Source organism: Oncorhynchus kisutch, linkage group LG5 (genome assembly GCF_002021735.2).
Source record: "Oncorhynchus kisutch isolate 150728-3 linkage group LG5, Okis_V2, whole genome shotgun sequence".
Taxonomy (NCBI): Eukaryota; Metazoa; Chordata; class Actinopteri; order Salmoniformes; family Salmonidae; genus Oncorhynchus; species Oncorhynchus kisutch.
This window is the reverse complement of record NC_034178.2, coordinates 24477050-24494215: the sequence shown is the minus strand read 5'-3', so window position 1 is coordinate 24494215 and position 17166 is coordinate 24477050. Positions and strand designations below refer to the sequence as shown.

At 41.3% G+C, this 17166-nt stretch overlaps 1 protein-coding gene across 8 annotated transcripts in view; it reads right to left on the bottom strand.

Moving 5' to 3' along the window:
* Positions 1–4202: 4202 nt before the first annotated feature.
* LOC109890792 (dynactin subunit 2-like) overlaps positions 4203–17166 on the bottom strand; it is a 30500-nt gene continuing 17536 nt past the window's right edge. For 4 of the 8 annotated variants that reach the window (XM_031824703.1, XM_031824704.1, XM_031824701.1 and 1 more), the window contains one exon: positions 4203–6662. In XM_031824703.1, coding sequence (XP_031680563.1) covers positions 6304–6662 — 359 coding nt within the window. In that variant the 3' untranslated portion in view covers positions 4203–6303. Of the gene's footprint in view, positions 6663–15297; positions 15614–15797; positions 15890–17166 lie in introns of those variants that run through there. The other 4 variants (XM_031824705.1, XM_031824706.1, XM_031824707.1 and 1 more) reach the window with 3 other exon arrangements.

The following is a 17166-nucleotide window of genomic DNA, read 5'->3' as shown; positions in this document are numbered from 1 at the left end:
AAGAATGAGCGTAAACGAACACATTGCGTAAGTGGCCAGCTGATGGCTCTCAGAGTGATTCTTGCGTAAAAGAGAGAGGTAGCCATTTTTCCTCCCGGTCCTACTGAAAAGCCAACTGTCCCGGTTGATATATTATCGATTATAAAAAACATTTGCCATGTTTCTGTCGATTATTATGGATATAATAATGATTTTTTTTCGGCGTTGTCGTGACCGCTATTTCCAGTGGATTTCTGAACATAACGTGACAAACAAACGGAGGTATTTTGGGTATAAAAGTCATCTTTATGGAACAAAAGGAGCATTTGCTGTCTAACTGGGAGTCTCGTCAGTGAAAACAGCCGAAGATCATCAAAGGTAAACGGTTAATTTGATTGCTTTTCTGATTTTCGTGACCAAGCTTCCTGCTGCTAGCTGGACATAATGCTATGCTAGGCTATCGATAAACTCACACAAACGCTTGTCTTGCTATCGCTGTAAAGCATAATTTCAAAATCTGAGATGACAGGGTGATTAAGGGTCTTTCTTTCAGGGTGATTAAGGGTGATTAAGGGTGATTAGCTGTGTTTCACTATATTTCACTTGTGATTTCATGAATATGAATATTTTCTAGTAAGATTATTTGACCAATGCACTATGCTAATTAGTGTAGTTGCTGACAATTCTCCCGGATCCGGGATGGGTAGTTCCAAGAGATTTGCCTAGTTATATAAAGGTTACACTAAGAGCATGTAAGAGCACCCCTTGCAAAAGTGTTTGATTGTTTCTCAAAAATAGTGCTATACCCTACACCCTAATTGTAGTCTAACCAATACCCAAACGGAGATTCAGTCAAAATAAAAATCTCATTAATTTATCAAGACCAGTCCCCATGCTTGTCTCAGAGCAGTGCTAAATGTTGTAGGCTATTGCTTCAACTCCTATGGCTTCTAACTTCAGTATGCTCTTTAAATAAATAAGACCTACACCCCTTTTAACAGTACATTACTCAACACTAGTGAGACTCATGGCGCCTACGGTAGGCCTACAGTATATCGAAAAATATGACGTGACTCTCCGCCAATAATTACATATAGAGGATTGGAGGATATTTCTGTAATTCAGTTATATTTAGTAATTCATTATGGATCCATAACTAAATAAATGTTGACATTTTGAAAGAGTATTTTTATAATTATTTTATTATGAAAGCATAAAGATGCCATTATTATTATTCCATTGTTTTAGTTTGAACGTGCAGACTGGCAATAAAAAACAGCGGGAACGTTTCCCTAGTCAGCTCCATTATTAGTGCAATGCACCTTAAAGTGTTACTCTGTGCTAGTGTAGCGGGGTGGGGGTTCACCCCCCCTCCTCCTCCCTTCCCCATGGCTTAGGTCAGTCTTCTGTGAGTGGCTCTGCGGCCCATCCCGTGCCCCCTGCCCTCGTGCCTTGAACATTGCACGCTTTGTTGATACAGCTGGAGAACTGCAAGGTAATCCCATTGTGCGCCACTCGGGAGCCATGAACAACATTTATTGTCCTGCTAATAACAGGGTTAATAATATATCTGTGAGAATATCCAATGGGCTTTTATATAATTCGAAATTAATAATAATAATTGCTTTGTTTAAAAAATAATATTTTGGAGATGATTTCATTTTCAAATAACGTAAAAGGAGCAAGAAAAAGGCCATACTTGAACATGGGGTTAGACATTGTTACTAATTTGTAAATAAAGCAAGTTTGTTATTTAGGATTATTTATTTCTTTTTTTAGAGGGAGAGAAACCAAACACCTACAGTCATCTCATGGGTCTCTCATTCGAGGCCAGCACATGTATTGAACCAGCATCTGTAGCAACACAGCTTGCAATACTATGCAGTGTCTTAGACCGTTGCGCCACTCAGGTGTTGTACAACATAACTGGTCTACAGTACTACAGTAAGAGCTAAATAATCGTAACAAAATAAAATAATAAATATCTTAGTGTAACAACAGTTTTAGTAAGTAATACTGAAGTCGTGCACATTTATCAGTTTCTATTTACGTTTATGTCACCCATTCATTGTCAGTTAGAGACAGTAGGACCCAAAACGTATAATCAGTGTTCTAACTTCATCAGACCTTTTAGTGGTCTTCCCAGGTGGAGTTCGGCGTGAGTGACCATAGAAGTCTCCTGGACTGCAGAGTTCAGTGCAAAGCAAAACTCAGTAAGATGCTGATCCCACCTTGTGTGCTGATCCCCCCCCCACGAATGAAGCAATCATCCCCTTCAAGGGTGGAATTTACCCTCTCGGTCAGGTTGGTCTGAGGATGGTAGGCCGTGGACAGCTTGGCAACTACACCCCTGTAGGTACAGAGCTCTTTGTAGATTCCTGAGATGAACTGCGGACCTCGGTCAGAGAGAATCTGGTTTGGAATCCTGAATCTGGTAAAGACCTCCATTTACAGAATTAGAGCAATGGCGGATGCAGTGGCTTTGCGGAGTGGATTCAACTCCACCCAGTGTGTGTAGTAGACCACTAGCACCAATAACAATTCATTCATTGGGACGGTTCACAATGGTCTGCTGCAGTTTCCCGGCAGGTCTGCCCATGTCTGGTTTGTATTCCTGGCAGACTTCACACTGCTGTACAAACCTTTTGGTATTGATCCACATGTCTGGTCAGTACACCACCTCCTGTAATCTTCGGTAGGTCTTGAAGACTCCAAGATGGCCACTCATGGGGTTGGTATGATAAGCTTGGATCATCTGGTCAGTCAATGTAGAGGGGATGAAGACACAGTAATGGGTGCTGTGTGTTCCATCTCCTCTTGGAGTTTTTTTGATGGCGGCATCATTCTGCTGTGCTCTCCCCACACACTCATAACCTTATACACACACTCACATATCAATTGTTTGGCTTACTATAGCCTATAATAAAGCAAAAAGAAGAGGGAGCTCAGGTCCTTGAAACTGCACAGAGAACAGAATTGCAGAGTGCCTCTTCAGGTGTATTGTCAGTGGAAAGGATTTTCCAAAGTTCACTTCTCAGCGACCGAGCACGCCTGAAGGAAAACTCTCAAGGAATAATCGGAACTTGAAACTTTGAATTTGGTAACAAGTCCCCAAGCGAACTCGAAAGCAGGTGAGAGTGCGTGGGATACCTGGATCCTGTGCAACACGCACAGGAGCCAGGAGAGGTAGGAGGAGGAACAAAGCACTGACGAGTGCCGAGGATGCCATGGACAATATGGTAGGATCTCATCATGGGATCTGGGCATTCAAATTGCCTTAAAAAAAAATCTAATTGTGTTCATTGTTTGTAGCTTATGCTTGCCCATACCATAACTTCACCGCCACCATGGGGCACTCTGTTCACAACAGCAATCCGCTCGCCCTCATGATGCCATACAGTCTGCCATCTGCCTGATACAGTTGTAACCGGGATTCATCCTTGAAGAGCACACTTCTACAGTGTGCCAGTGTCCATCGAACGTAAGCATTTTCCTACTGAAGTCAGTTACGACATCGAACTACAGTCAGGTCAAAGTCCTGGTGAGGACGACAAGCACGCATATGAGCTTCCCTGAGACGGTTTTTGACCGTTTGTGTTGAAATTCTTTGGTGGTGCAAGCCTACAGTTTCATCAGCTGTCCTCAGACGATCCTGCAGGTGAAGAAACCGGATGTTGATGTCCTGGTCTGGTGTGATTCAACCTGGTCTGCAGTTGTGAGGCCGGTTGGATGTACTGCCAAATTCTCTACAATGACGTTGGAGGGGGTTATGTTAAAGAAATTTACATAAAATGATCTGGAAACAGCTCTGGTGGACATTCCTGCAGTCAGGGAAAGGGGGATACCTAGTCAGTTGTACAACTGAATGCATTCAACTGAAATGTCCGCATTTAACCCAACCTCTCTGAAGCATGCCAATTGCACGCTCCCTCAAAACTTGAGACATCTGTGGCATTGTGTTGTGACAAAACTGCACATTGTACTGGCCTTTTATCACTGACTCAACTCCAGCCACTTTAATAATGGGAATTGATGGGAAATGATATAAATATAAGCAAGCATTTCGCTACACTCGCATTAACATCTGCTAACCATGTGTATGTGACAAATAAAATTTGATTTGATTATTGCCCTCATCACAAGGTGCACCTGTGTAATGATTATGCTATTTAATCTGCAGATTAACAAGGATATAAACAAATTTGTGCACACAATGAGAGAAATAAGGTTTCTGGGATCTTTTATTTCAGCTCATGATACATGGGACCAACACGTGTTGTGTTAATATTTTTGTTCAGTGTACATCAGGGTTTTAGTAAATACACTTGAAAGGTTGCTAAAATATCCAAAGTTCAATTTCACTGTATTTGAGCTGCACTGTAGCCTAGTTGGCAATAATGGCGGAAACCTTACCAAAGGCAAACTCTGTGCCCTACTATATGAACTCAAGTGATGCTTTTTATAAGGGTCTATGCTGCTCTCTGCTGGCCACTTTACACCATTACAAACAGATTGTAACTAGACTAGAGCGCTCCAGTAAAAAGTTGCGGGTAACCACAGATCTAGGATCAGATTACCCTAGTCTGGCAGATGCAGTCTGTGCACAGTAGCAATGTTCTGTATTTTTACACAAAAACATCAAGTCAGAGGACTTAATTGTCATGGGTCTTTCAGGGTATAAGTCATAATTTAAACATTGCAAGTAATAATGAAGTAGTATATGCCGAGTTTCTCTCCCTCTCAAAAAGTGAGTGTAGTTAAAGCATGTTTTATTCAGATATCCCATCACCAGACTGGGTCAGGTACAATTACAGTCCATCGTAAGCAATGACACAGTAGATTAAAATTAGTTTGTCTGTGGCATTTTAGTCTGTCATAATACAATAGTTACAAGCAACGGAGCATGAAACATTAAGTACACAAGTGTATTTACAAGCATTCCTTCATGACTTCAGGCCCCCAACACACACAGGTACTGTAAGGTGCTCCTGCTGCTACACCAGTAGGAAGATGGATTACAATGCACATCCCGATTCTCCACCCTTCTGCCAGTGTGCACTTGCACACTTCCCATCATTGGTTTGGTGTAAGCATTGGTTGGAAGAAGTTTCCACCATTGCTATATCCATGACGGGAAGTGTGCAAGTGCACATTTGGGAGAAGAGTGGACAATTGGGATGCAACCGAAGGTTAGTTTTTGTGCAGTTGTAGACATGTCCTTTCTTAAACATGCCATTTCACCTTTGTTTTTGTTGTTGTTCTGAACACTTCTCAAACCAGAGCCATATCTTTACATAGAGCTCTGCCAAAACAGGAAAATAAATTGACTTAGCTGAATGAATGTTGTAGAAAATACCTAAACAGTGTGGTTGAAGAGGTTGAAAGGTTATGGATCCATTTTCATTGAGAATCATTTCAGTCTAAAAGCAATCAAGCTTTGAAGGGAACGTGAATATTAAGTGATGTGTGTGTATATAGTGGGAGTCTGTGGAGCCTTCTTTAGTCAGAAAAGAAAATAGCTGAAGCTTCTGGGCATATGGCCCAGCGCCGTTAGGGTTTGGCTGTCATTGTAAATAACCGACTTGCCTAGTTAAAGGTTAAATCAAAAATATAACGATCTACGCATGTATTCTCTACTTTACTCGTAGAGAACAGGCTACTCAGGTCGAATGGTGCTTGTTTAGTAAAGTTTAGACCAATGTCTGCAAGGTCACATAAGTATTCTACAAGACAGAACCAAACATAGTAAAACGTTATTGTAAAACAAAAACACCATGGCATTTCTCTCACGGCCAAAACTCAACCGCGCGCGCCACTAGACAAAATACACAGGCAGGCTACAGTTAACACCATCTGATCTAAAATTCATTCCCTGTGCATCATTCAAAACAGGCTACTTCAAAACACTGTATAACTCAAGAACACCTAAATGCGTATACTCATGAAACTGATCAAGATCAAATGGTTACAATGCAGAATTATGCCACATGGATGTTTCACCTGTAAAACTTGAAGAATGATCGTTCACTATTGAATAGTGTTTCTGTTTTACAGTAATGTTATACTAGGCTATTAGATTAGGTTCTGTTATGTAGAATACTGTGATCATTATGTGATCTTGCAGACATTGAGCTTTAATATGACTATTAAAAGTAGCATCATCTGCCTGAGTAGCCTGTTCTGTGCGTAAAGTGGAGAATATACACCTGCGCAGAACGTGATCCGCACATGTGCAGAAGCTTTGGACTAAAGACTAAAGATCCCCAAAAGGTCAGATCCGCAGCCACTCCATAATAATAATGCATTTCAGCCAAAGTAAACATTTCAATGGGATTCTGTATAGTGTGTGGCGTATTGCATTGCATACCAAATAACATGTTTCAATGGGAAAGAAAGAGGTTGGGAAGGGAGAATAGACAAGAACATTTGGTCTCCATTTTTTATTATAATCCACTTGATCAAACATTCCGGCTTCCAGAAAAAAAGGCAGAGGAATAGATGAAGACAGACAGGGAGAGAAGTGGAAAAGACTCCAATCTCTCCCTCTCCCACATTTTCCAAACTCAACCAAGAGCAGTTTTTCAAACTAAGCAGATTTATTTGTTGAACTTTTTCATCCTCTGGTCCAGGGCAGCAAAGTTTTCTTCTACCGACAGGATATTCTCCTTCATGGTCGTCTGCACCTGGGGGGGGGGGGGGGATGATATGTTAACAGAGTCAATGCCTGTACAGTAGGGGAGACCGGCAGCAATAGCGACAAGGGACAATTGAAACACCTTCAATTTCCCCAAACAGAAACATGCTAGTGATGAAATTCACTCAGCACATGTCCTTTTAGATTCTCTCCCTTGCTTTCACCCAAATCTCACTATTTGCATGTTTTATGGGTGAAAGTAATTTTTTCCACTGGCTGCATTGTTCTTACTGTCCTGAGCATAAACATCAAAGAATTCAAACAAACATAATTTAAATCACAATTTTAGCTAAACATTTACATGTATCACTTGTTTATTGCTAGGCATTTATCACCAAAGCCCCATATACTACCCACCATTGCGACCTGTACGCTCTCGTTGGCTGGCCCTCGCTTCATACTCGTCGCCAAACCCACTGGCTCCATGTCATCTACAAGACCCTGCTAGGTAAAGTCCCCCCTTATCTCAGCTCGCTGGTCACCATAGCATCTCCCACCTGTAGCACACGCTCCAGCAGGTATATCTCTCTAGTCACCCCCAAAACCAATTCTTTCTTTGGCCGCCTCTCCTTCCAGTTCTCTGCTGCCAATGACTGGAACGAACTACAAAAATCTCTGAAACTGGAAACACTTATCTCCCTCACTAGCTTTAAGCACCAACTGTCAGAGCAGCTCACAGATTACTGCACCTGTACATAGCCCACCTATAATTTAGCCCAAACAACTACCTCTTTCCCAACTGTATTTAATTTTAATTTATTTATTTATTTTGCTCCTTTGCACCCCATTATTTTTTATTTCTACTTTGCACATTCTTCCATTGCAAAACTACCATTCCAGTATTTTACTTGCTATATTGTATTTACTTTGCCATCATGGCCTTTTTTGCCTTTACCTCCCTTCTCACCTCACATTGTATATAGACTTGTTTATACTGCATTATTGACTGTATGTTTGTTTTTACTCCATGTGTAACTCTGTGTCGTTTTATCTGTCGAACTGCTTTGCTTTATCTTGGCCAGGTCGCAATTGTAAATGAGAACTTGTTCTCAACTTGCCTACCTGGTTAAATAAAGGTAAAATAAAAAAATAAAAAATAAAAAAATATGGTTTTATCATGGTTGCAAGGGTTTGGGGCAATTGTAACACAGTGTTAATGACCCTGAGCCAAGCAGCCTAATTATGAAAACAAGTGATTTGAACTAAGATTGTATGAATTATACAAATACTAACTTAAGTCTTTGGGGCTGGTAGAGTGTCAAATTTGTAAACAGATATAATCTGGGCACCATCAAACTAAAGATGTTTTAAGTAACCGAATGGCCATGCACAAACAGGGGTGTCATTGTAAATATTGGTAAAGTATAGTGCTTTCAGAAAATATTCAAACATTGTTGTTACAAAGCTCTGTCAAGTTAGTTGTTGATCATTTCTAAATTGTCAAAGTCTTGCCATAGATTTATGGCCAATTTAAGTCAATTTAAGTCAAAACTGTAACTAGGCCACTCAAGAACATTCGATGTCTTGGTAAACAACTCCTGTTTATATTTGGCCTTGTGTTTTAGGTCATTTTACTCTAGGATTTTGCCTGTACTTAGCTATATTCTGTTTATCCCCAAAACTCCCTAGTACTTGCCAATGACAAGCATATCCATAACATGATGCAGCCACCACCATGCTTGAAAATATGAAGTGTGGTACTCAGTGATGTTTTGGATTTGGCCCAAACATAACGCTTTGTATTCAGGACAAAACGTTCACTTCATTGCCACATTTTTTTGCAGTGGCTTATTTCAAACAGGTGCATGTTATGGAATATTTCCTTCTTTTCACTCTGTAATTTGTTAGTATTGTGGAGTAACTACAATGCTGTTGATCCATCCTCTTATCACAGCCATTAAACCAACTGTTTTAAAATCACCATTGGCCTCATGGTGAAATCCCTGAGCGGTTTCCTTCCACTCTGGCAGCTGAGTTAGGAAAGGTGCCTGTACCTTTGTAATGACTTGGTGTATTGATACACCATCCAAAGTGTAATTAATAAATCCACCATGCTCAAGGGATATTCAATGTCCGCTTTTTTTTTTACCCGTCTACCACTGCAATATCATGCAATATCATTAAGCAATACAACCTGAGCTTGGACAGATTATTATGCCTTGCCGACACCTCTCTGCTGTTTATGATCACTCATGACCTTGCCCCACCACCTCTTAAGCAGTTTGTTACATATTGCAAGGATAATACAAGGACGACAAGAGCGTCTCGCTTTTTAAAATCTGGGATCTTTTATTTCAGCTGATGAAACCCGGGACCAACACTTTACATGTTGTGGTTATATTTTTATACTCATATACAGTACCAGTCAAAATGTTGGATACACCTACTCATTCCAGTGTTTTTATTTTTACTATTTTCTACATTGTAGAATACTAGTGAAGACATAAACTATGAAATAACACATATGGAATCATGTAATAACCAAAAAAGTGTGAAACACTTCAAAGCAGCGACCCTTTGCCTTGATGACAGCTTTGCACTCTTGGCATTCTCTCAACCAGCTTCGTGGGGTAGTAACCTGGAATGCATTTCAATTAATAAGGGTGTACCTGTTGAGGGTTCATTTGTTGAATGTGTCCTTCTTAATGTGTTTGAGCCAGTCAGTTGTGACAAGGTAGGGTTGGTATACAGAAGATAGCCCTAAAACACCAAGTCCATATTATGGCAAGACCAGCTCAAATAAGCAAAGAGAAACAACAGTGCATCATTACTTTAAGACATGAAGGTCAGTCAATCTGGAAAATGTCAAGAACTTTGAAAGTTTCTTCAAGTGCAGTCACAAAAACTATCAAGCCTATGATGAAACTAGCTCTCGTGAGGACTGCCACAGGAAAGGAAGACCGAGTTAACTCTGCTGCAGAGGATAAGTTCATTAGAGTTAAGTGCACCTCAGATTGCAGCCCAAATAAATTATTCACAGAGTTCAAGTAACCGACACCTCTTAGCATCAACTGTTCAGAGGAGACTGCGTGAATCAGGCCTTCATGGTCAAATTGCTGCAAAGAAACCACTACTAAAAAGACAAGACTTGCTTGGGCCAAGAAACACGAGCAATGGCCATTAGACCGGTGGAAATCTGTCCTTTTGTCTGAGTCCAAATGTGAGATTTTTGGGTTCCAACCGCCGTGTCTTTGTGAGATGCAGAGTAGGTGAACGGATGATCTCCGCATGTGTGGTTCCCACTGTGAAGCATGGAGGTGGTGCGATGGTGCTTTGCTGTTGACACAGATTTATTTAGAATTCAAGGTACACTTAACCAGCATGGCTACCACAGCATTCTGCAGCGATACGCCATCCCATCTGGTTTGTGTTTACTGGGAATATCATTTGTTTTTCAACAGGACAATGACCCAACACACACCTCCAGGCTGTGGAAGGGCTATTTGACCAAGAAGGAGAGTGATGAATGCTGCATCAGATTACCTGGCTTCCACAATCACCATACCTCAACCCAATTGAGATGGTTTGGGATGAGTGGGACCGCAGAGTGAAGGAAAAGCAGCCAACAAGTGCTCAGCATATGTGGGAACTCCTTCAAGACTGTTGGAAAAGCATTCCAGGTGACTACCTCATGAAACTGGTTGAGAGAATGCAAAGCTGTCATCATCAAGGGAAACGGTGGCTACTTTGAAGAATCTAAAATATATATAACATTCTTTTGGTTTCTAAATGATTCCATGTGTTATTTCATATTTCCCCCTATTTTTTCCCCAACTTTATTTAACCAGGTAGGCAAGTTGAGAACAAGTTCTCATTTACAATTGTGACCTGGCCAAGATAAAGCAAAGCAGTTCGACACATACAACAACACAGAGTTGCACATGGAGTAAAACAAGCATACAGTGAATAATACAGTAGTAAAATAAGTCTATATACAATGTGAGCAAATGAGGTGAGATAAGGGAGGTAAAGGCAAAAAAAGGCCATGGTGGCAAAGTAAATACAACATAGCAAGTAAAACACTGGAATGGTAGATTTGCAGTGGAAGAATGTGCAAGGTAGAGATAGAAATAATGGGGTGCAAAGGAGCAAAATAAATAAATAATTACAGTAGGGGGAGAGGTAGTTGTTTGGGCTAAATTATAGATGGGCTATGTACAGGTGCAGTAATCTGTGAGCTGCTCTGACAGCTGGTGCTTAAAGTTGATGAGGGAGATAAGTGTTTCCAGTTTCAGAGATTTTTGTAGTTCGTTCCAGTCATTGGCAGCAGAGAACTGGAAGGAGAGGCGGCCAAAGAAAGAATTGGTTTTGGGGGTGACCAGAGAGATATTCCTGCTGGAGCGCGTGCTACAGGTGGGTGATGCTATGGTGACCAGCGAGCTGAGATAAGGGGGGACTTTACCTAGCAGGGTCTTGTAGATGACATGGAGACAGTGGGTTTGGCGACGAGTATGAAGAGAGGGCCAGCCAACGAGAGCATACAGGTCGCAGTGGTGGGCAGTATATGGGGCTTTGGTGACAAAACGGATGGCACTGTGATAGACTGCATCCAATTTATTGAGTAGGGCATTGGAGGCTATTTTGTAAATGACATCGCCGAAGTCGAGGATCGGTAGCATGGTCAGTTTTACAAGGGTATGTTTAGCAGCATGAGTGAAGGATGCTTTATTGTGAAATAGGAAGCCAATTCTAGATTTAACTTTGGATTGGAGATGTTTGATGTGAGTCTGGAAGGAGAGTTTACAGTCTAACGAGACACCTAGGTATTTGTAGTTGTCCACGTATTCCACGTAAGTCAGAGCCGTCCAGAGTAGTGATGTTGGACAGGCGGGCAGGTGCAGGCAGCGATCAGTTGAAGAGCATGCATTTAGTTTTACTTGTATTTAAGAGCAATTGGAGGCCACGGAAGGAGTTGTATGGCATTGAAGCTCGCCTGGAGGGTTGTTAACACAGTGTCCAAAGAAGGGCCAGAAGTATACAGAATGGTGTCGTCTGCGTAGAGGTGGATCAGAGACTCACCAGCAGCAAGAGCGACATCATTGATGTATACAGAGAAGAGAGTCGGTCCAATAATTGAACCCTGTGGCACCCCCATAGAGACTGCCAGAGGCCCGGACAACAGGCCCTCCGATTTGACACACTAAACTCAGAGAAGTCGTTGGTGAACAAGGCGAGGCAATAATTTGACAAACCAAGAAACCAACCAATCATAGTTTTGACATGTTCACTATTATTCTACAATGTAGAAAATAGTAAAAAAGAAAAACCCTGAGTACGTGTCCAAACATGTACTACTGTATATTTATCCATCCATCCATCCACCCACCCACCCAACCACCCACATTTTAAATAGTGTGCTATATTGTAGCATTGTAATGATGTTGATTGTTTTCTACCCAGGGACTACAGATTAAAATTAGCTGTCTAGCTAAATCTGATGCAATGTACATGGTCCCTGACATACAACAGGGCATTCAAAAAGTATTCAGACCCCTTCCCTTTTTCCACATGGTGACGTTACAGCCTTATTCTAAAATTAATGAAAGAACTCAATCTACACACAATACCCCATAATGACGAGGTTAATTTGATTTGATTTTTTTGCAAATGTATTTTAAATCAAACCGAAATACCTTATTTACATACTTATTCAGACCCTTTGCAATGAGACTTCAAATTGAGTTCAGGTGCATCCTGTTTCAATTGATCATCCTTGAGATGTTTCTACAACTTGGAGTCCACCTGTGGTGGATTGTTTGGACATGATTTGGAAAGGCACACACCTGTGCAAAATTATTCAGCCCCTTTACTTTCAGTGCAGCAAACTCTCTCCAGAAGTTCAGTGAGGATCTCTGAATGATCCAATGTTGACCTAAATGACTAATGATGATAAATACAATCCACCTGTGTGTAATCAAATCTCCGTATAAATGCACCTGCACTGTGATAGTCTCAGAGGTCTGTTAAAAGTGCAGAGAGCATCATGAAGAACAAGGAACACACCAGGCAGGTCCGAGATACTGTTGTGAAGAAGTTTAAAGCCGGATTTGGATACAAAAAGATTTCCCAAGCTTTAAACATCCCAAGGAGCACTGTGCAAGCGATAATATTGAAATGGAAGGAGTATCAGACCACTGCAAATCTACCAAGACCTGGCCGTCCCTCTAAACTTTCAGCTCATACAAGGAGAAGACTGATCAGAGATGCAGCCAAGAGGCCCATGATCACTCTGGATGAACTGCAGAGATCTACAGCTGAGGTGGGAGACTCTGTCCATAGGACAACAATCAACAATATATTGCACAAATCTGGCCTTTATGGAAGAGTGGCAAGAAGAAAGCCATTTCTTAAAGATATCCATAAAAAGTGTTGTTTAAAGTTTGCCACAAGCCACCTGGGAGACACACCAAACATGTGGAAGAAGGTGCTCTGGTCAGATGAAACCAAAATTGAACTTTTTGGCAACAATGCAAAACGTTATGTTTGGCGTAAAAGCAACACAGCTCATCACCCTGAACACACCATCCCCACTGTCAAACAGCATCATGGTTTGGGCCTGCTTGTCTTCAGCAGGGACAGGGAAGATGGTTAAAATTGATGGGAAGATGGATGGAGCCAAATACAGGACCATTCTGGAAGAAAACCTGATGGAGTCTGCAAAAGACCTGAGACTGGGACGGAGATTTGTCTTCCAACAAGACAATGATCCAAAACATAAAGCAAAATCTACAATGGAATGGTTCAAAAATAAACATATCCAGGTGTTAGAATGGCCAAGTCAAAGTCCAGACCTGAATCCAATCGAGAATCTGTGGAACGAACTAAAAACTGCTGTTCACAAATGCTCTCCATCCAACCTCACTGAGCTCGAGCTATTTTGCAAGGAGGAATGGGAAAAAATGTCAGTCTCTCGATGTGCAAAACTGATAGAGACATACCCCAAGCGACTTAAAGCTGTAATCGCAGCAAAAGGTGGCGCTACAAAGTATTAACTTAAGGGGGCTGAATAATTTTGCACGCCCAATTTTTCAGTTTTTGATTTGTTAAAAAAGTTTGAAATATCCAATAAATGTCGTTTCACTTCATGATTGTGTCCCACTTGTTGTTGATTCTTCACAAAAAAATACAGTTTTATATCTTTATGTTTGAAGCCTGAAATGTGGCAAAAGGTCGCAAAGTTCAAGGGGGCCGAATACTTTCGCAAGGCACTGTATAAGGTCCCACAGTTGATAGTGCATGTCAGAGCAAAATCCAAACCATGATGTCGAATGAATTGTCAGTAGAGTTCCGAGACAGCATTGAGTCGAGGCACAAATCTGGGGAAGGGTACCAAAAAATGTCTGCAGCATTGAAGGTCCCCAAAAACACAGTGGCCTACATCATTATTAAATGGAATAAGTTTGGAACCACCAAGACTCTTCCTAGAGTTGGCCGCTCAGCTAAATTGAGCAATCGGGGCAGAAGGGCCTTGGTCAGGGAGGTGACCAAGAACCCGATGGTCACTGACAGAGAGCCAGAGTTACTCTGTGCAGATGGATGAACTTTCCAGAAGGACAACCCTCTCTGCAGCACTCCATCAATCAGGTCTTTATGGTACAGTGGACAGACTGAAACCACTCCTTAGTAAAAGCACCATCCTGTGGGGATGTTTTTCAGCAGCAGGGACTGGGAGACTAGTCAGGATCAAGGGAAAGATGAACGGAGCAAAGTACAGAAAGATCCTTGAAAACCTGTTCCAGAGCGCTCAGGACCTCAGACAGGATTGAAGGTTCACCATCAAACAGGACAATGACCCTAAGCACTCAGCCAAGACAACGCAGGAGTGGCTTCGGGACAAGTCTCTGAATGTCCTTGAGTGGCCCAGCCAGAGCCCGGACATGAACCCAATCGAACATCTCTCGAGAGACCTGAAAATAGCTGTGCAGTGACGCTTCCCAGCCAACCTCACAGAGGTTGAGAGGATCTGCAGAGAAGAATGGGAGAAACTCCCCAAATATAGGTGTGCCAAGCTTGTAGCGTCATACCCAAGAAGACTTGAGGCTGTAATCGCTGCCAAAGGTGCTTCATCAAAGTAGTGAGTAAAGGGTCTGAATAATTATGTAAATGTGATATTTCCGTTGTACAAATTTGCAAAAATATATAAAACCCTGTTTTTGCTTTGTGAATATGGGGTATTGTATGTAGATTTGTGGGGGGGGGGACATTTAATCTATTTCAGAATAAGGCTGTAACAAAATGGTCTGAATACTTTCCGAATGCACTGTAAACAAATAAATAACAACAGGTTCCCTTCTTTGCGAACCATTTAAAAATCTCCCCGGTGTTTGTTGTCGAATCTGTGTGTGAAATTCACTGCTCGACTGAGGGACCTTAGAGATAATTGTACAGAGATGGGGTAGTCATTTAAAAATCATGTTAAACACACAGTTGCACACAGTGAGTCCATGCAACCTATGTGACTTGATAAGCAAATTTTGTCCTGAACTTATTTAGGCCTGCCATAATAAAAGGGGTTGAATACCTAGATGAGACATTTCAGCTTTTTATTACATTTGTAAAAATGTGTGTAGGCCAGTGACACAAAAGCTCAATTTAAATCAATTTTAAATTTAGGCTGTAACACAACAAGATGTGGAAAAAGTCAAGGGATGTGAAGGCACTGTACATAAAAATACTTATATTTCTTGCAAAATCATTACATACATCTATGGTAATTCATAAACAATGATTTTAGGTTAAGTGCATTTATTTGGTTTAATGTATTGGACAGGCTGTCTAGCTACACAGGACCTTTTGTAAAAAAAAAAGACAATGCACGATGTACAGGTGACACCATGGGGATCAAGTACATGGACATGTTTGTCCCGGGTAGACGAGAGAACTTTATTACCCTTTCCACACCATCATTTCACATTCTCCTTTTCAGCACAGTTCCAGCAACTATGATGGATGGGTAAACAGACAAGTGCAGTACAGTTCAGCTCAATACAGTGTGAAAGGTACAAGAGCTCAGTCGTGTAAAGGTCACATGTCAGTCCCAGCAGCAGTCCTACCAACCTGTGAGAGCAGTGTGAAATGTGTCCCACAGCAGTGTGAAAGTGGTGAGTGATGTAGTGTTTCCTACCTGTGAGAGCAGTGTTCCGTTGTCCTTCAGAGAGTTGTTGATCATCTGCTGGGTGGTGTCCAGGTGGATCAGCAGCTGACCAAACTGCATGGCTATAGATAGACTAAGACTGATGAGTCAGGTCATCACAGGCAGACACTGTCCATCAGAGTTAAGCAATCTGCATTACTATAGCTTCATTTACACAGGCAGCCCAATTCTGATATTTTGACCAATCAGATCTTTTGCCAATAATTGTCAGATAATAAATATCAGATTTGGGCTGCCTGTGTAAATCGCAGCCAGCGAGTCAAGCCAAGTCCCAAAAGAGCAAAATTCTAGCCGAATCCAGTGCAACTCAAATAACAATTTGTTTGCCAAAAGTATGGACACCAGGTGAGATTGTCAGGTTATTACTAGGGTTGTTACAGTCATGGCTTTTTGGATGATCGTAATTGGCCAGCCAAATGACCACGGTCTCCGTAATAACCTTTCGAATAGCAAAAAAATGTTTTTACAGCATGTGCTCCTGACTGCATGTGCTGCCATAGAGATAGAAAGGGTGTCTCAATTCAAGTCAATGATTGCATAATGGGTGGAATGGCAGCCATTGCGAGTGTCCCCAGAGGAGCAAAGCAGGAAGTGTACCTGTCAATGTGTGAAGTGATTTGTAGATTCAACTGACATAACAAAAAATTCTAAATAAATACAGTACATTCCACGTGCCACATCAGTTATCATTTGAATGAACTTCTATATTACATGGAAATTTCAATACTAGGCAGCCATTGCGAGTGTACAAATGAGTCTACCAGTCAAACCAGTAGGTCCCTTAGGTACTCTGGAACTGGCCTTTAACTATCCCAAAGCCTAGGACCAAGACGCATGGACAGGCAGCCTTTAGTTATGCGTTTAATGAGTTTAATTGCTATATTGTAATTATTTCGCCACTATGGCCTATTTATTGCTCTGTTATCCTACCTCATTTGCAGACAATGTATATAGACTTTTTTCGACTGTATGTTTGTTTATTCCATGTGTAACTCTGTGTTGTTTGTGTTGCACTGCTTGGCCAGGTCGCAGTTGTAAATGAGAACTTGTTCTCAACTGGCCTACCTGGTTAAATAAAGGTGAAATATATATATATATACAGTGCCTTGCGAAAGTATTCGGCCCCCTTGAACTTTGCGACCTTTTGCCACATTTCAGGCTTCAAACATAAAGATATAAATGTATTTTTTTGTGAAGAATCAACAACAAGTGGGACACAATCATGAAGTGGAACGACATTTATTGCATATTTCAAACTTTTTTAACAAATCAAAAACTGAAAAATTGGGCGTGCAAAATATTCAGCCCCTTTACTTTCAGTGCAGCAAACTCTCTCCAG